Source organism: Leuciscus leuciscus (assembly GCF_965113295.1).
Source record: "Leuciscus leuciscus genome assembly, chromosome: 23".
Classification (NCBI taxonomy): Eukaryota; Metazoa; Chordata; class Actinopteri; order Cypriniformes; family Leuciscidae; genus Leuciscus; species Leuciscus leuciscus.
The window spans coordinates 31,673,704-31,693,915 of NC_138747.1; the positions used below are offsets into that span (position 1 = coordinate 31,673,704).

Sequence of the window (20,212 nt, forward strand, 5' to 3'; positions counted from 1 at the left end):
GAAGCAGAAACAAATCATATAAACTATGTTCTGGGTAATGAGCTGATGTAATTACATCATTTCTGATTTGACAGGACACTCTTCTGCCTTCTCTTATTCTGAATACTGTCATCTCAGTTCTTACTTTATCATATAAATATACAATCAAGCAATTATAAGCATTGACTTTCCAACAAAAATGAGAAAATGAGTTTCACTTTTAGTTGGGTAACCTCTAGGTCAAAGAAATGTTTATTTGTGCACTGAGAATCAGCTATTCCTGTAGTTTGATGGTAATGTATGAGAAATAAATAAAAAAAACAGCAGCTATTAAGATTATATTGCTGTACTTACAGGTGGACCAGCGAAACCAGCAGGACCATGAGGACCGGTCTCTCCTCTGTCACCCTGTCAAAGATAAAGCCTCAGTTTTAGTATATGTGTACTTGTTGATTCTTATACTGTATGTACACTAATGATGCCATTCCATCAGCTAAAACAGATCCGTGTTTTAGTCTGTACAGCTTGCTCGTGTAATGTTCTTTTCCTAGAATGTACGACGCAATATGTATAAAGCATCTATATATGACCTTTGTGCATGGATTACTTAGTTATCTAAATTTAATGATTTCATCCATATCTATATGTGTGTTGATATGATGTTGTTATCTAACTGTATTATGTCATTATTTGTCTGTCTCGCTGCCAGCCAATCGCTGCTTTGCATTGATCACAGTTGAAACATCCGCCCTTTCCAGTGAACACAAGAACTTAGCCAGATTTTTATCCCAAAATGTGTTCGAAGATCCAAATTATCACGATGAGAAGATCTGGTATACAGGGTCAGTGTGGCCAAAAGTGATGTCCGGCCAAGAAAACTGACATCTTCACCCTTTATTCAAATATTATTAACAGTGTTAAATATTTTGTAAGCATATTGCATAGCTGTGCTTGGATTCAACTGTTTTATTTGTGGTAATAATGCAATGAAACATGCCAAATTGTGTGACATAATTTTTGCCCAGGCTGTCATACAAAGAAATTATGATGCATAAACAAGAGAGAACCAACGAAATATTAATAATTTTTTATGTGTTCATGTAGAGGGTAAAAAATCAGATTTTCTTAATATATCTAAAGGGGTCCCCCAGGGGTCCATTTTGGGACCTTTTTTGTTTTCTATTTATATAAATGACCTGGGTAACGACATTCAAGCAAAAAACCCTTTTATGCTGACGATACTATTATGTATACACTTGCTCCTTCCATAACACAGGCAGTGCAAGAGCTTCAAACTGCAGTTCAGTCATTGCAGAGTGCTTTTGTGAGCTTAAAATTAGTTTTAAATTCACATAAAACAAAGTTGTTGTTTTTTTTCAAGGGCTCATTCATAAGTACTTGATAATTTTAGCATTTATACATCTGATGGTAAAAAAAATTGAAAGGATTTCTTCTTACAAATACTTGGGCATTTGGATGGATGATAAGCTTTTGTTCAATGTACATATTTTTTATCTAATCAGAAAACTCAAAGTGAAAATTGGGTTTTATTTGAGAAATAAATCTAATTTTACTTTTCATGCTAAAAAGAAACGTGTAGAAGCTACCTTCCTAACTGTGCTTGATTATGGTGATATATTATACAAGCATGCAGCCTCCTCCATTCTAACGAGCCTTGATTCAGTCTACCAAGCTTCATTACGCTTTATTACAAATGCAAAATCCCTTACTCATCATTGCATTCTTTATGAGATGGTGGGTTGTTGGACATCACCAACTATACGAAGAAAACAGCATTGGTAAATTTTTAATTATAAAGCAATGCTAGGTAAACTTCCAGCGTATCTTTGTACTCTTCTTTGTGTTAGTTCTGGCAGTTAGCAGCTACGCTCTTCAAAGTGTTTGCTTTTACAGTAAATGTACATAGAGTTTTTACAGTACTGGGGAAAACTGCATTTTCCTATCATGGACCCTGGGCACGGAATAATTTGCAAAAAGATTTAAAACTAGACAAATTGGTGTCTATTGGTGAATTTAAAGGCATCATAAAGACAGTGGTAATGAAGGCTTGTGATTGTTTTTGTTGAGAGGATCTATGTTCTAATATTTCTTTTTATTTTGTATTTGTTGTATTTTAACATGTTGTCTTACTGTATGGCTGCTACCTTGGCAAGGTCTCTCTTGTAAAAGAGATTTTAATCTCAATGAGACTTCCTGGTAAGATAAAGGTAACTAAAATGTTTTAGTCAATGTATGCCTTTTCCTGATTTTCTATGCATTTTCTATTTTTGCATAGTAAAAATAATTCCTATAGATTTTTTTTGGATCATTTTGTCATATAATACCAAGTTTAGTGTTTTGTTCTTCCCTCATATTTAAATTATTTAAAAAAAATCGAAAATATTTTATTTTTATTTTGATGGTTTAATCAAACTTTTGCGGTCATTAAACACTACTATCCCCTCCGGACATCACTCTTGCCCACTACTGCATGTCCTATCATGTCATTACACGAGGTATGAAGAAGTCAGACCAGGATGAAGTTTTATGTCGGTATGAAGTTTCATGTCATTTCTAAACAATATAGATCACAAGTGCAAAAATATGTTGATGTAAAATATATGTAAAGCTGATAAATGACACTAATATGAGCACAGGTTCCTGAATACTGATAGTTTGTGAGAGACTCACAGGAACACCACGAGTACCAGCAGCTCCAGACGGTCCCATGGGTCCAGATTCTCCCTGAGGAATGAATGAGCAAAGGATCAGGCTCAATTATGAATGAATGTGTGATGCAGTGGTTAATATTAGTCATTCAACAAAGAAATTAACTAATAAAAAAACAGATAACTTTAGTACCTTTTCACCGTTGGGTCCCCCAGGACCTGGAGGACCGATTGGACCCGTTAAACCCTGTAAAGACACAAGAATTCTGTTCATAAACATGACAGAGTGAATTCTCTGTGCAAGTGTCTTCGGAAAACACGGCGAAAGTGTCCCATTAAACCCGTGCTTCACCGAGAGTCTCTCAGCTGGAAATACAGTGAGTGGACATTTGTTGTGGTATTTCATTTTACATTCATTATCTTATTGCCGTTTGTAAATACTGCAGACATACAGTTCACTGTTTAGTGGTAGTTTGAGAAGCATATTTTAGATCAACATTGCACACACATGCACACACACACACACACACACACTAGATCAGCGGTCGGGAACACAGGTCTCACACTCTTTACCAATAAATTATCGATGAAAAATTGGACAGATCAATAGAGATCAGCTTTCTGTAGAAAAAGCAACCAATTCAAATTCCTTTGTTACCTACTGAAGGTAATGAAAAGAAAAGTTTAGAATAATATATTTCAAGTTGTACCGGTCAAAGTGATCAGTGCTTCTTCGCGAGTGTGACGACAGCAGTCCTAGAGCTCCTCCGCTCAGATTCAAGCTTCATAGCTTGTTTGTGGTAATGCCGAAAACTATTTTTAGAATAGCAGTGAAAATTTAAAAGTAGGCTATATCCAAAAAAGTGACGGGACTGAAACATAAAACATTTGTATCAAAGATACAAAGAGACATTTTTAAACATTTCACTGGGTACTTTTGCTTTTGATGCAGAAACCTTTTATGTCCTATAAATGTGTCGTATTTATGATAATCCACGCAGATTTCAGTGGACGATTTTATTTGAAGTTATTAATAACGAAGCATGGATGAATGATGAGAATGATATTAAAAAAATTATATTAAAAGCGCAAAAAGGCGCGAAATAGAACTGAATCTTCACACAAAAGCACTGTGCGTTGAAATTCACTCACACTCACACACACTCACTCACACACTCACACACACTCACTCACTCACACACACACACTCACTCACACTCACTCACTCACACTCACTCACTCACACACACTCACACTCACTCACTCACTCACACACTCACTCACACTCACTCACACACTCACTCACACACACTCACACTCACACACTCACTCACACTCACTCACTCACACACTCACTCACACACTCACTCACACACTCACTCACACTCACACACTCACACTCACACTCACTCACTCACACACACACACACTCACACACACTCACTCATACACTCACTCACACACTCACACACACTCACACTTACACTCACTCACACACACACTCACTCACACACTCACACACACTCACTCACACACTCACTCACACTCACACTCACTCACACACACACACACACACACACTCACACACACTCACTCATACACTCACTCACACACTCACACACACTCACACTTACACTCACTCACACACACACTCACTCACACACTCACACACTCACTCACACACTCACTCACACTCACACTCACTCACACACACTCACACACACTCACTCATACACTCACTCACTCACTCACTCACTCACACACACACACACTCACTCACTCACACTCACACACACATACACGCATACACTCATATACACACTCACATTCACTCATATGCTCACTCGCACACACACTCACACTCTCGCACACTCGCTCACTCACTCACACATACACACACACTCACACTCTTGCACACTCACTCACTCATACACTCACTCACTCACTCTCACTCTCACTCTCACTCTCACTCTCACTCACTCACACACACACTCATACACTCACTCACTCACTCTCACTCTCACTCACTCACACACACACACACACACACACACACACTCATACACTCTCACACACACTCACTCTCAAACACTCACTCACTCTCACTCACTCACACACACACACACACACACACACACACACACAATCACTCACACACTCACTCACACACTCGCACACTCACTCATTAACTCACTCACACACCTCACATTCACTCACTCACTCACTCACTCACACACACACACACACATTCACTAACTTACACACTCACACTCACTCACTCACACTTACTCACACACACTCACACACTCACTCACACACTCACTCACACACACTCACACACTCACTCACACACACTCACACACTCACTCACACACTCACTCACACACTCACTCACACACACACTCACACACACACTCACTCACACACTCACTAGATGTTAGTACTTTCATCTGTGCTTGAAAAGCAACACCCAACCACAAATGTAAAAAAAAATCAACACAAAGGGAATATCAAAAGTTCTGAAAATGTTAGTATCTATTGGAGGAAGGAGACGATTGATCATCTTACTCTTGCGCCGTCTTTCCCAGGAGCTCCTTCAGGTCCTTTCTCACCGTTATCCCCCTGTGACACACACACAGTCATATCTTATAACTGATATCTATTACAGCACCTTTATTACAAATGTTTTCAATTGGTTATTAAACCATTCCTTCCTATCTACCATTAACTACATAAACCAAGAACCGTTTTCTACACACACACACACACACACACACACACACACACACACACACACACACACACACACACACACACACACACACCAGTCTATGTGCAGAAGAACTATCCTAATCAAGCCGTTCTCACAGAGAGCGGATCTGAATAAATCTCAGAGATGTTTAGTTGTTGCACTCACTCTGTCCCCCTTTGGTCCAGGAATCCCAGAGGTCCCTCTCTCTCCAGGCATCCCCTGTAATCCCGGAGGGCCCTGAGCTCCAGGAGTTCCTGCCGGACCGACGCCACCCTGCACACACACACACACACACACACACAGTTAGAGCCATGCACACAGTGAACGCTGCTTCACTGCACAGAAACCAGTCAGGAGGGAATTTATCTGTTTATTGAACTTTTACAATAATACCAGGATACAGATTCAGGAGAATAGTGAAAATATATTCCCCCTTATATATATATTCTGTCAGTTACTCACCCTCATATATATCAGGCTTATGCTACTCTGAATAATACCTGAACTTCGTATTTTGAGCACTTCTTGCGTTGTTGTTGCTTTTGCCTCTTTATGATGACTCGCTGAATTTTGTCCTAATTTGTAAGTCGCTTTGGACAAAGGCGTCTGCTAAATGACTAAATGTAAATGTAAATGTAAATGTCATATTGTTCCAACCCCGCAAGACTTAGTGTGTAACGTAGTGTAACAGTGCAGCGCTTCTGGGTTGTACATCAGAACGGAGGCTCACTATTGGCCAGCTTCACACGCATCACACACATGACCAGCATCGGCCAATAGTGAGCCTCCGTTCTGACGTACAACCCAGAAGCGCTGCGCTGTTACACTACGTGAACTCACTCAGAGGAACACAGAAGAAAATCAAGAGGTGAATAAAGTCTGCCTTTTTGTTTGTTTTTTCGCACAAAAAGTATTCTCGCCGTATAAGTATAATCAAAAATATCTTCATTTGTGTTCTGAAGATGAACGAAAGTCTTACGGGGTTGAACAACTTGAGGGAGAGAAATCACTGACAGAACTTTCATTTTTGAGTGAACTAACCCTTTATCAGTTTAGAAATTTTGACCAGATATCAAGTGTATGCACATAATCAACGAACAAAACCTTACGCATCCACACATATACTCCCGAACAGGTTTAAGCCACAGTCATTATGACATTGTAATGCTTAGGTTGACACACTCTAGAAGAAGAAATCATTGGTTTTTGATGGTAATCTCTGATTGATCCGCTTACCTTGGGTCCGTCGGTTCCTGGAGTTCCTGGTAAACCTCGAGGCCCCTGGAGGCCCTGCGGCCCCGCACCTCCTCTCTCTCCTGGGAAACCACGCTCACCCTGAGCAGGACAAGGGAACTTTAACACACGGAATACAACGTACTTACAAAGCAAAGAGAAAGCGAGGGTTTGAGACTCACTCGGGGTCCAGTGACCCCTGCGGCTCCAGCTTCTCCTGGAACACCCTGGATGAGCAAAGACACACACACAGCTTTATTACACATCTATGTGTGGCCAACAGAAAAACAAGTAAAGATTCCTCGTGGGATTCAGAAACTCTTACCTGATCACCGGGTTTCCCTCCTTCACCAGGGGGACCGGGGGGTCCGGGCAGACCCTATGAACATCACAAACATCAGACGTTTTCTGATCTGTTATGCTCTCTTAACAAATATAACCATATCCAAACTCTACTAATACTCTAATGACTGCTAGTTGACAAGTAGTTACTTATAGTTAGTAGAATGGGTAACCCTTTAGGTTACACTTTATTTGAAGGAGTCATTGTTACAGTGTAATTATATATTTAAGTACTGAGTAATATTAATTAACTGCATGTACTTACTATAGGGTTACGGTAGGATTAAAATTGGGTTGTAGGGTTAGTTGCATGTAATTATACATAATTTAATGATATTACTATGGAAAGTACATGTAACATATGTAACAAGGACACTGTAAAATAAAGTGTTACCACACTTTATTTTAGTGTCCTTCTTACATGTTGAATGTAGTTACTATATTAATAACTATAAATTATGCATTATTACATGCAACTAACCCTGCAACAAACCTAATCCTACCCTAACCCTGTAGTAAATACATGCAGTTAATTAATATTACTCAGTTCTTGAATGTATAATTACACTGTAACAATGACTCCTTCAAATAAAGTGTAACCGTAGAACATCTAAAGTGGACTATCGAAATAAAGTTACACTTTAATTATTTGAGACAATGCAATTTTACATTTACATTTTTACATTGTACTTATATAAAAAAAAAAACAACACCAGCATGTATTTACAGATTTAATTAATTTCTGTAATTACATTTATTTTACATTTAATTCATATCATATTTATAATATCATATAAATACAATTACTTTTTACAATTTAACACTGTAAAGTGTAAGTAGAAACCTGCAACTGTTAGCTTAAAGAGCTATTTCTACCTGATTTATCCCATACAAATGCATTTTGTTAGTATAAAGTAATTAATTTAAGTTGATTCAACGATGTTAATGCATTTAACTTGACTTAAACTAGATATGTTACATGTCACCATACTACAGCTGCACAATTAATCATTAAAAGATTGCAATCTCAACTCAAAGACCCACGCAATCTTATTTAAATGACAGCGATTCAGCTCTATGTCTATTAAAGTGAAAATTAAGCGAACGTTCAGATCTGTGTTTTGATCCAGAGAGAGCAGTTGTCATGTTTAGGCATTAAACAGCTCCACAAACAGTCTTTTCAACACACAGTATCATTGATTCTGTCTTACAATTGCTCAGATTATCACAGAAGTACTGAGATAAAAGTTTATAGTTCAGTTATAAACACTGATGTCTACGGTAGTGATTCACTTGATGAAACAAGTGAAGTCTTTATGAGTGAGTCATTCAATCATTCACTCAAGAGATTCGTTTAAAAACACTGACTCATCCAGTAATGAAACAAGTGAAGTCTTTATGAGTGAGTCATTCAATCATTCACTCAAGAGATTCGTTTAAAAACACTGACTCATCCAGTAATGAAACAAGTGAAGTCTTTATGAGTCATTGAATCATTCACTCAAGTGATTCATTTAAAAACGCTGATTCATCCAGTAATGAAACAAGAGAAGTCTTTCTGAGTGAGTCATTGAATCATTCATTCAAGAGATTCGTTCAACGATGCTGATTCATCCAGTAATGAAACAAGTGAAATCTTTCTGAGTAAGTCATTGAATCATTCATTCGAACCGTTTTTTTTTTTTTTTTTTTTTAAAGAAGAGAATTGTGATCTCTATTATAAACAAATAAATCATGATGTTCAGTTTATCCAGAATCGTGCAGCTCTAATATAAAGCACAGCAACAGTGATCTGCAGCGTTCACACACTCACCTGGAAGCCCGATGGTCCTGGTTGACCCTGCTCTCCTCTCTCTCCTGCAGGACCCTGTGAACATCACATCATCTCAGCGCTCATTCTGCTTAATCTTGCATTAGCACGTGACGTGGACACACACACACACACACACACACACACACACAGAGAGAGAGAGACACACTCACAGCAGGTCCAGGGGGTCCAGCGGCGCCCGTCTCTCCGTCTTTACCAGGCAGACCCTGCAGAGGACAAGACATTCGTCACTACAGCGCTGAATGATGTGAAGCTGAGGTGTGAAAGGGTGCGTCATATTTGCTGACAAACTCTTCTAGTTTCTTAAAGGGATGGTTTGGAGTAAAATCAACCTAGGGTCCTTTGCACCATGACCTCGAGCCAACCCAAGCTCTAAAGTTAGAGCTTATTTAGAGATATCAGCTGGATGGTTTACTGCAGGCGCTAATGGATCCTATGTTGTATCTGGTAAATTACCCCACTAATAATGCCCAGAATGGTACCAAACTTCTACAGGAGTACAAATAGGTTCTGTACTCATAAAACCAGGCATTGGAAAGTTTGTAAGTACATCAGGAGTTTATTTAAATAACACTTGCCAGACGGCTAATGCTAACGCTAACGCTAACCCGGACACCGACGTCACTTCCGTTAGCAAGTAACAGCTAACAGCTTTAGGCAGTTTACACCTGCTATTACAGATTTTTGTTTTATAATGTCAATACTTGGGTCACTTTTTCAAAACTCTTCACAACTGAGCATCATTTATCACTGCTTTTGTACAAAATGTACTCAATGACAATATCTCAGCAAGCAATAGCCGTCATTTCTCCGTCTAGGTTAACTATAGACCCCATATAGTCTGTCTATGAGGAACACACTTCTAGCCAAAATAACCTTGAATTTGGTTACATGTCGTTTTTGCCAAAATAACTTGCGAGATGAGATGTATGAAAGCAAAGTCAACAGTGATTACAAGTTGTTTGGTTTCATTTCTTCACTCATTTCATTTCTTTGTTGTCTAATTGATGACTAGTCTATTCTCAGGCGATGGTTTAGACGTCTATTAAATATTTGACAGCCCAAATTCTCCTTGTTTTATCCAGACATCACGGCTGTGTTTGGACGGCTATTAGACGTCTTTTAAATGCAGAATTGCTTGCTGAATGCTGGGATCTTTCAAATTACATGATTTTTTTTCTCACTTCGACACAAACACCAGCAAAACTCTGAACCTACAGGACAATTTTCATGTCACATGCTCGTTTCAAAACATAACATAATACAATAATGAATAAGACCGGAATTTGCTACATTTCTACAGTAATACCATAATGAAATATATTCTGGATCTTAAAATGAAATACTATCAACACAATTAGATGTACAGTAGCTGAACACACACAGGAGTTAGTCTATCAGTTTCATTACGATCTACTGGAAAAGGGGAACCATTTAGGAATACGGTAAGTTTGTACTGTAATATAAACATGGACCATGTAACAAACTGGTGGATAATAAACAGGAGAGAGTGTCATTCTTGTTTTGTAAAGACATTTTACAAAAGAAAATTTGTATAAAGTGTTGTTGGTGTTTTTGAGGTCGTTGTCGGGTGAAACCTTTGCTAGTGTTCTGGAAGAACGAGTTGATTTGAGACATGAATGAAGGGTTTTGGTAGTTAAAGTGCATTCTGAATGTGAAATGAACTGCTTTTGAGAAATGGGTCGTAGTGATTGTAAAAAGCTGTAACACACGTGTGTGTTCAGCTACATCCAATTGTTCTGATAGCATTTCAGATTCAGAATATAGAAAATTGCTGTCTTATTCAGTTTTGTATTAGGTCAGGTTTTGAACTTATAGTTTAACAGTTTTGAAAAGAACATGTAAACATGCAGATTGTCCAGTAGGATCATAGTTTTGCTGATGTTTGTGTGAGTAAATAATTCATGTAATTTGAAGGAAGTCATTGAATGCATTTTGTGCAAGTCTCGTGAAGAAACATCCACGTGAGAATCTCACTCTACATGGTCCATCATGTGCACACGACCATAAAGCTTGGAAATAACAGCTAGTTTTGGAAACGGCATGTTTCTTGATAATATCACATTTACTATTTTTCCCTTCGTAAATTACCATTTACCCAAATCTATGTTTAGTGATGTTGACTGAAATATATATGAGAGTCACTGAAATGCATCCAAATGTCCAGTTTTCCTAAAAGCACATGACCGTTTTAGCTCTGAGAGACTGAAATTGCTAAGAAACGCTGCCAAGAGAGCTCAGCGCCGCTAATGAGAAGGACCAGCGCTCAGTCGGCCTGAAGATCAGTCAAGCTGTTCCGCTTCCACTTTGTTGAGCAGTGTGGATGAGTTGAGGATATCGGACAGCAAAACTTACACGCAAACCCGGAGCTCCAGCGAGTCCCTTCTCTCCGGCCTTCCCAGCCTCACCCTGCAGAGAGAGAAACATGCCTGATATAAACTGCTTTACGCTTTAAGATTCAGAGCACTATATGTTTTCAACAATAAAAAGTGGGTTACACTTTATTTTAAGGTGTCGTTGTTACAGTGGAATTACATATTTAAGTGCTGAGTAATATTAATTAACTACATGCACTTACTATAGGGTTAGGGTAGGATTAGGGTTTGGTTGAGGGTTAGTTGCATGTAATTTTGCACAATTTACTGTTATTACTATGGTAAGTACATGTAACATATGTAACAAGGACACTGTAAAATAAGTGTTACCAAAAAGTGTTTAGCGTAATGCACATTTTCCATAATGCACACAAATCAAACAGACGTGTATAGATAAGAGTGTTCATGTTTACATTGCCACCCTTGGGTCCAGGGAATCCCATCACTCCCGGCTGGCCACGAACACCCTGAGGCCCCGGGGGTCCCGGCCGACCGTCCTCGCCCGCAGCGCCCTACATCCCGACAGAACAACTCCGTTATTCAGAACACATGTTTCATTACTGAACACCCTAAAACACTCAACACCCCCAAAGGACAAATATTTCAATTTATAAGGTCTTTCTTTTCTCTACCTTTTTTTTGTTTGTTTAGTTTTTTTGTTTGTCTGTCCTTATATTGTTGTTTGTCTGTGTTTCGTTTTATTTTTTGTCGATATGTGTATTTTGTTTAATTTCTGTATGTATTCCTACAATAAAAAAAATTAAATTATAAAAAAAGGATCCAAGCACATTACTACAGCTCAGATTATAGCATGTGTGTGTTTGTCTTTAAAAAGTACAGTTGTGTTCCAAATGAAACACTATGCACTTCTGCCATGTCCTTTACTGTGTGGTGTATGAACTTCATAAGGTTATTTATTCAGCCCGTCCCCCGTCCAATAAACATCTAAAGCTGCGACCGATGAGTCTCCAACATTACACATGTTTTTCAGTTCATTGAGGTGCACCATTCGGGCATTTCAAGTGCACTTTTTCTTATTGGCACTATTTACTCTACAAAATGTAGACTAGTATGCAAATTTGGACACACCTTTTTGAGACTTCTTGTCATGTGAGAGATCACATGACAGGAAGTAGGTTTCCTGTAAGATCTTAAGTAAGATTCTTCACTCCTCTCTAAGGCCCTGTCCCAAATGACACACTTCATAAGCACTCATGTGCTGCGTTCCAGTCCAAAATTGTCATGCCCTTCACTCACTAACTTCCCTCCATCTCGTTCACTCGGATGTACGTCCTAAGCCCTTGATCACTTGGAAGCAGCTGTGGAGTTGATTTATTATTTAATTTAGTTTTCCCTTAAAGAATTTGTTTAATGCAACATCCAAATGTATATAGGTGTGTTTGGGTTGTTTTAATTAAAAAAATTATAATTAATATATCATAGAGTTGTTTGTTGTGGTGGTGATTAGATGAGATCTGTGGTGACGTCACAATCGTACTGCATTGTGGGACATATAGGTGCCTGAAGTGTACATGTGAAGTAGACTCGCTCCCTCTGTCAAAATCGAGGGAACAAGGGTCTGTCCACATAAACTTCCCTCGTCCACTTCACGAAGTGGAACGCACTTAAAAATGGCGGCAGGGATTCCCCTGAGGGGAAGTGCTTAGGGAAGTTCGCAAGTGCGTGTCTAAAAGTGGACTGGAACGCAGCCTTGGTCTTGCCTCTTTGACTTTCCGCAAAAGTGTGCATAGACCTTATTCACAGCAGCGCCATATTAGATTTTTAAAGGGAATGAAAGCGAGGCTGTGAGGGATAGACATGCATCGCTTGTACTGTTATTTAATGTGGTTTTGTAAATATGACAATGTGACAATATGAGCTGTGAAACATTATAGGCCTAAGTGATCTAAGAGCTTTATACAGCTTTTTAGACCAAATGCCATTGAAAACATGTGATGGCGCTGCTCTGAATAAGGTCTATTGAGGGCGCACGTCTGACTGCAAAGGGGACGCTATATATGATATATATATTAGGGGAGTAATGGTACATGTATTCGTCCCGAACCGTACGGTACAGACGTCACGGTTCGGTGCATGAATACATTCAGTCACAGGCGATTCACACTTCAATCCAGAAGGGGGCGCAATGCTGTTTCAAAAGCTCAGAAGAAGAAGAGACGAACGATCGGTTTGTTAACATCTCTCAAACAGTGTTTCAACTGCGGAACGATCAATAAAACAGCTTGAGAATAATATCTCACGAAGCATTACACTTACCTCAGGCATTTAGTGCCACTAGACACTAGTAGTTCACTAGAGAAATGAACTCTAGAGAGAATCCTTTCGTATATGCACTATATTAGCCGATTCAAATTATATTTACTTAACCTGTGAGTAATGTCTTGATTATTTAAAGTATGTTTAAATAAATTTGTTAAAAATGTATGTTAAAACAAGTTATGACAGCCACTGCGTAAATGATTGTCTTTCAAAAATGAATTGGAGTAAAAAATTTACTTTATAATTAGATTTAGAAGTTACAAAACCTGCCTTATGTGCAATTTAAAGAACTTTTTATTTATTTATTCATAAATAAAGTTTATTATATCTAAAAAGATACTGAACCCGTACCGAACCGTGACTTCAATACCGAGGTAAGAAACGAACCGTCATGTTTGTGTACCGTTACACCCCTAATATATACAGTATATAAAGTCTTATTTTAGTCCAATGTTGTTTGTGTAAATACATATCTGTTATATTTATATACACTGTTTTTTCATTTTTTTAATACATTAGATCAGTACCCCTTGTAATTTGAGTACAATTTAGCAGAGTGTTACAATTCGATATCTAAAGCGCAATATTAATTGATTTTCTTCACTAAATAATGTCTTTGTGATGGGAAGGTTCACTATTAATCATAAGGGGCTTTCGCGCCAAAGGAACCTTTTCATAGTTCCTATAACTATTGGCAGAAGTGCCAGCTTTTGGCGTGTTCGCACCGCAGGAACGGGGACCGATTTTAGTTCTAGCAACTCCTTTTCAGAGTCGGGCCTAAACCAGCACTATAGGAACTACCAGTGACGTTATTGTTCATGTGCACACACCGATTATAGCCTATATTTACTCCACGAACTAACTCTTAACCTTTACACTAAAGATAAAATCCAACACGACTTTGAAGGGACCAAGAGAAACATGATTATGTATTTCTGCTCAGCTAGCGACACTGAGCATTGACCACACGGCAAACGCTAATGCTTTTTCATATGCTGTAGTTCCTATACCTAAGTTAGGCTAAATATATATAAGGTTATATAGTCAAAATATTGGCTGTGTCTACTCACAGATGGACCGACTTTGCCCTGTGGACCGGCATCACCCGGACGTCCCGTCAGACCCTGTGAAAGGAGAATGCCCGTGATTATGACAAACATGTATGATCAGTATCAGATCTGTCGGCAGTGCAGAGCGATGGACTGATGTACCCGTGCACCAGGCAGACCCGGTTCTCCAGGCCGTCCAGGGTCTCCGCTGGCTCCCTTGGGCCCCGATCCTCCCGCAGGTCCACGCTCACCCGGAGCGCCCTGCAACACACACGGAGAATGACAGACACTGAATACATGCTGCAGTCAAGTAAAACCTGATATGATCTTCATAACCATTTGCTAAGTCATAGTTTGGTTTCCGATGTAAAAGTGCAATCTTTACTGACGGACACGGAGCTGTGTCTGCTACATTCCCAAAGAACAATATCAGACACATTTTGAGTTTAGTCACTAGGGCTGACCCGTATAAGTTGACAAAACGTTAGTCGACGAGAAGAGGCTTAGTCGACGAAATTTTAATTAGTCAGACGCAGAAAAAAGTAAGAGGTGAAGTCACGCAGTCCGTGATGGACAGATCGATAAAGTCCTCCTGTGGTCAATCATTTTATCCCTTAAAACTCATCTTTGATCACCAAAATGACACATTTAAACGTTTTTTTTTCTTTGAACATTTCCACTGGTTGACGATCACACGTTGATCTGATTGGTTACAAGGTAGTTTGTGACGTCAGAAACACCAGCGATTTCAAAGCGTGTGTTTGAGACTGTCTTTGGTTCACTGCAGTTTTAAGGAGGAAATACTCAGCAATGCTGTCGACTTATGAATTTACACATGGTTTGTCTTAAAGCAGATTAAAAACACCACATAGACACATAAACAACATTAAAAGCTGGATTTTCACCACAGGGGGACTTTAAGACATCTGGTCCATGTGGTAATTATGTTACGTTAACATTAACCTAGATAAATGTGCACTATTATTAGGCACATATCCAAGTGTGTGTTTGAAAGCTAAACGAGTATAACGTTTAACTTAACGTGCATCTCTCTCTATAGACGCATCCGCTATACTGTGAGATGAGAGTTTGCAGAAAACACTAGGTTATTAATAACCCTAGTCAAAATAAATACACTAAAATATATTACAAATACATTTATTTTATGCTAAGTATACTACAAATACTTTCACATATTTATGTACTTAATATAAATACCCTGCAATTGTACTTTTGGTATACTAAACTGGTATACTTAAAGTCTGCTAAATTGGAACAACTAATTTAGTACTTCATGTACATTAGTTATCCAGAAATAGTGCTGAGGTCCAACTAAAGATACACTGAAGTATATTTAGTTGTGCTGAAGTGAAACTATTGAGAGTAAACTTTAGGTACACTTTAAATATCTTACATATAAATTATACAGTGATCATACTATCCTTACTAATACTGAAATTCAACACATTTTAGGCTTAATATTAAGAAATGTGCATAGTGCAATAAAGAAGATATTTTAATATTTATATCATTAAGTCTCAAGCAATATGTCAAAAATATGTTAATGGATTTATAGTGTATTTTAAATATATTTTGGCATAGTTTTTTATCACTAGGGAAATTATTAAAATGCCCAGACAGTCTCCTTCCTGTTTGTACTAAAACATTCATAATCAATTCTTTTGTGTGCGCTTTATGCGTACAATTGAGCGCTTAAATTGTATTTTCAAGGTTCACTATTATGGTTTAGTATTTCTCTGTAATGTGGAACATCGTGACTAGTCGACTAATGGCTTAAACGAACGACTACTAGTCGACCAAGGCTTTGTTCAATTTACCACTACTGTTACATAGCATAACATTCTAGTAAGGGTTTATTGTTTTTTGCATTTTGAGCATGGATCTCACCTTCGGACCAGCCAGACCGTCTTGTCCAGGAAAACCTCGATTGCCAGGAGCACCCTGCAGAAAACATCTTATCAATGATGAATGTTATTTACAGAATGCAGTGCAATGCTTCATCTACAGGAGCTAGAGACACAATGCACGTATGGGTCACGTGTTAATGTTATACACGACTCGAGAGGAGCAGATGAAGTTATGTGATATGAGGGAACATGTCTCACTCTCTCTCCATGCGGGCCGACGGGTCCAGCTGCACCAGGCTCTCCTCTGGGTCCTCGCTTGCCCTCCTCTCCGGCGGGGCCGATGAGCCCCTGAAGACCAGCGCTGCCCTGAACAAACCACACTTCATTTAAAACATTCATTTTCATTTGACGACCTGTAAAACACACTGAATCCTCTGACAGACAGCTCATAAACACACTGAAAGAAGGTTTAAACACTAAACACTGACTTCTCACATGTGTTTTTGCTTGCATCTATGTATAGCAGCTACAAAATCAGGATTTAAATATATTAAAAAATGTACTATTTTAATGTAACATTGTTTTATGTAAACATCCTGGCAACACTTTACTTAAAGCCTTTATATATAATGCATTATAGAAGTATTTGAATGCATTAATTATGCTTTGTATTGCACATTATAATGCATTGTATGCTCTCATGAATAATTGTAACCACAGATATAATATAATACTTAATTATTCACTGTTAATGCATTAAAACACATGACAAACAACTTCAGATATCACAAGGAATCTGCACATATTACAATACATATTAACTCTGGTTACAATTGTTTATGAAAAGATATAATGCATTATAATGTACATTATGAATACCTTTATAATGCATCATACATAAAGGCTTGAAGTGTTACTGACATTCTTTATGTTTTCAGTCCATTCAGTCCTTGTATTTCAGCTTTGTTTGTAGTGCTGCATATAATGAAGCTATTATTTATGAAGTTATATGACTGAATGACTTCTAGTGTGAATGTAAGGACTTACAATTTCTCCTTTAGGACCAGCCTCACCCTTGAACCCTGCGAGACCCGAATCACCCTGAAGACAAGCACACATCAGGGTCAGATCTGTTACTGTAAATCATGAAGCTCGTGATCTGAGATCAACACTATCAGATGAGACCAGAAGATCCTCTGAATGCTGGGATTGAAGGGTCTAGGAGTGGGTGATGTGACCATAATCTTATCTCACGACAGGATTTGTCTAACAGTTTATTTCAAGTGCAAAACACTACACAAACAGCATGCGAGTAATGAACTGCGTTCTCGATCACGACTCATTGTGCTCTGAATAATACTTCATTATCAAACATGTCCCACTCTCCATTTTTTAACCTATCAACTTCACACAGTCCTGTCCACTGAAAGCTGCATGTATAATACATGTAAAAAAATCTATAGAATGACCCTTTATATCTTCATTAGAATATATATTGACATATCAGCCAGCACTTGAAGGGTCCTGTTTTTTTTTTTATAAAACCAATAATTCATTAAAAGATCGGCTATCTCTATTTGAATATGTCAAAATAATAATCTCTTCAATTAATGGATCATTCTTTTAAGAGATTCATCCAGTAATAAAATAAGTGAAGTCTTTATGAGTGAGTCATTGAATCATTCATTCAAGAGATTTTTTTTATTAATTTTTTTATCAAATGAATAAAATATTTTTAAATAGATTGCATTAATTAACATTTTGCTAGAAACTTTAGTTGTCTTTTCAGAATTGTGGGAGAATCATGATCTCTATTTAAAAAAAAAAAAAGTGATTCTCAGTTTCTCCAGAATCGTGCAGCTCTACTGGACATAGCTAGTAATGTCAGCTGGTCATTAGTGCTAAATAAACCACATATCAGGGTCATGATCGCCTGCATTTAAAATTGAAAAGTAAATTGAAAAGTAAAACTGAAACTCACAGACTGTCCCTTGGGCCCCAGAGGACCCGTCGCTCCCTGAGGTCCCGGAGGACCACGAGGGCCTGGGAAACCAGTAGCGCCAGCAATACCAGGAGCACCCTACGGGAAGAAACAGCCTCCTCATGTCATCTATTGTGTAGCTTTGGGTCATTCAAAGTGATCACACAAGTGATCGGTTTATCATGTCAAAACAGGAATGAAGCTCAGATGAACAATAGAAGTAAACAACTCATTCACCAATAACGAAGTCACATGGAAGTTCACATGTACATGTACGTACCCCTGATCCTTTAGCTCCGGTGATGCCGTCAGTACCAGGGTTACCCTGCGGATTGAGCGAGAGCACACAGTCAGAGAGTTACCGTCTAACGCTTTCATCAGTTGCGCTTTGGTCTCTACGCTCCACTTGAAAGCAAAAATATTATAATAATTCTGACAAAAATGAGGAAATAATGAATAATAAAACATCATAGGTGTCCAGCAACATATAATAATTTTTCCAAATACCTAACACACATTCCCTGTTAATGCTGCATATCTGTCACACTCATCTGAACTCATTCACCGTTAGATTCGCTTTCATGTTTGATTTTCCCGCCACTAATCGGTAATCATGGACATGTATTCATCACAGCTGGTCATCATGTATTTAGCTCCTCTCTGTTCACTCTGTTTCTGTGGGTCGATTAAAGACCTTCGTCTTCTTTGTGTTGTGACAGTCTCCTTCACTGCTGAGCAGGCTATGAGAGGAATCAATCATCTGAGCTCGAGCTGTCTTGTTAAGCTGAAGCCCGTGGGAAAGTGACGTCATCAAAACAAGTGACTGGAACTCACACGATCCCGGACGCTTCACCAGTAACTATCCTGAACGGTGACGTCAATGACACGCATTTCTCATTTAAACCATCCAACAGGAACTTAATGCAGGATTGAGACTGCAGAGTGAAATCTGTCCACAGAAGGTTTCTGCTGGTTATACCCGGCTACCAGAAATATCTTCTAAGGAGATTTTGCTAACACCCCCAATAGACATTAAATAGCATTTAACTCGGATGAAAATGAGACTCTTTACAATGGCATCCACTGTATAAACACGTACAGTTCACAACTTGCAACTTTTGTCTACTGAATTTCTTCTTTTTTTCCGGAAAGACGTCTTGTCAGTTAAACAATCAGTATGTTGTTAAACTACGGCACAATCCATTGAACGCACTGTAATTCTGTCCCTCACAGCTTCATTTTCATTTCTGTCAGAAAATAAATATGGCGCTACCCTGACTAAGGTCTATTAAGTTATGAAAACATTATTATCGAATGATCACTGAATGTTTGAAACGTCCATTTTTTAAATGTTTGAAAAAATATTTTTTAAGGGAACATTGCATTCTGCAAACATTGTTTAAACGTTCAAAATCATTTGCCACTTCAAATCATTCATTTATGTCAAAAAGGTATGTCCTCCCAACGTGCTCTTTTCCAGTAACGTTAATATCATCTATAAATCTTCCACGAATAGTTATTTTTTTTCCTGCAACACTTGATGCGTAGTTCACACTACACAACTTTAGACGTCCGCAGATCGCTGTGCTGTTCAGACTACATGACTTGCTCTGGAGTCTTGAAGTCGTTGTGGTGTTAACACGACGTGACACTGCGTAGATGATCTGCAACAGGGGGTCACACACTACACGAGCTCACAACGACTCTATCCGGTCCCCAAACCACGGCGCGTCACGAAAACACACGCGAGGAGTGGAATGGGAAATGACGCGAAACAGGAGTTGTCTATTTGAAAATGGACGCCGGGACAAAATTGGCGGTGCAAGTTGTTT

General features: G+C 38.5%; 1 protein-coding gene across 1 annotated transcript in view; it reads right to left on the bottom strand.

Moving 5' to 3' along the window:
• Positions 1–20,212, bottom strand: part of col2a1b (collagen, type II, alpha 1b) — a 65,357-nt gene that overhangs the window by 18,428 nt on the left and 26,717 nt on the right. Inside the window, exons 20-38 of the mRNA XM_082156365.1 lie at positions 18,661–18,705; positions 18,381–18,479; positions 17,447–17,500; positions 16,658–16,765; positions 16,440–16,493; positions 14,694–14,792; positions 14,553–14,606; positions 11,616–11,714; positions 11,183–11,236; positions 8,959–9,012; positions 8,789–8,842; positions 6,959–7,012; positions 6,816–6,860; positions 6,637–6,735; positions 5,566–5,673; positions 5,217–5,270; positions 2,842–2,895; positions 2,671–2,724; positions 334–387 (exon numbers count right to left, since the gene is read on the bottom strand). Of these exons, the coding sequence (XP_082012491.1) occupies positions 334–387; positions 2,671–2,724; positions 2,842–2,895; positions 5,217–5,270; positions 5,566–5,673; positions 6,637–6,735; positions 6,816–6,860; positions 6,959–7,012; positions 8,789–8,842; positions 8,959–9,012; positions 11,183–11,236; positions 11,616–11,714; positions 14,553–14,606; positions 14,694–14,792; positions 16,440–16,493; positions 16,658–16,765; positions 17,447–17,500; positions 18,381–18,479; positions 18,661–18,705 (1,296 nt within the window). The remainder of the gene's footprint in view (positions 1–333; positions 388–2,670; positions 2,725–2,841; positions 2,896–5,216; positions 5,271–5,565; positions 5,674–6,636; positions 6,736–6,815; positions 6,861–6,958; positions 7,013–8,788; positions 8,843–8,958; positions 9,013–11,182; positions 11,237–11,615; positions 11,715–14,552; positions 14,607–14,693; positions 14,793–16,439; positions 16,494–16,657; positions 16,766–17,446; positions 17,501–18,380; positions 18,480–18,660; positions 18,706–20,212) is intronic.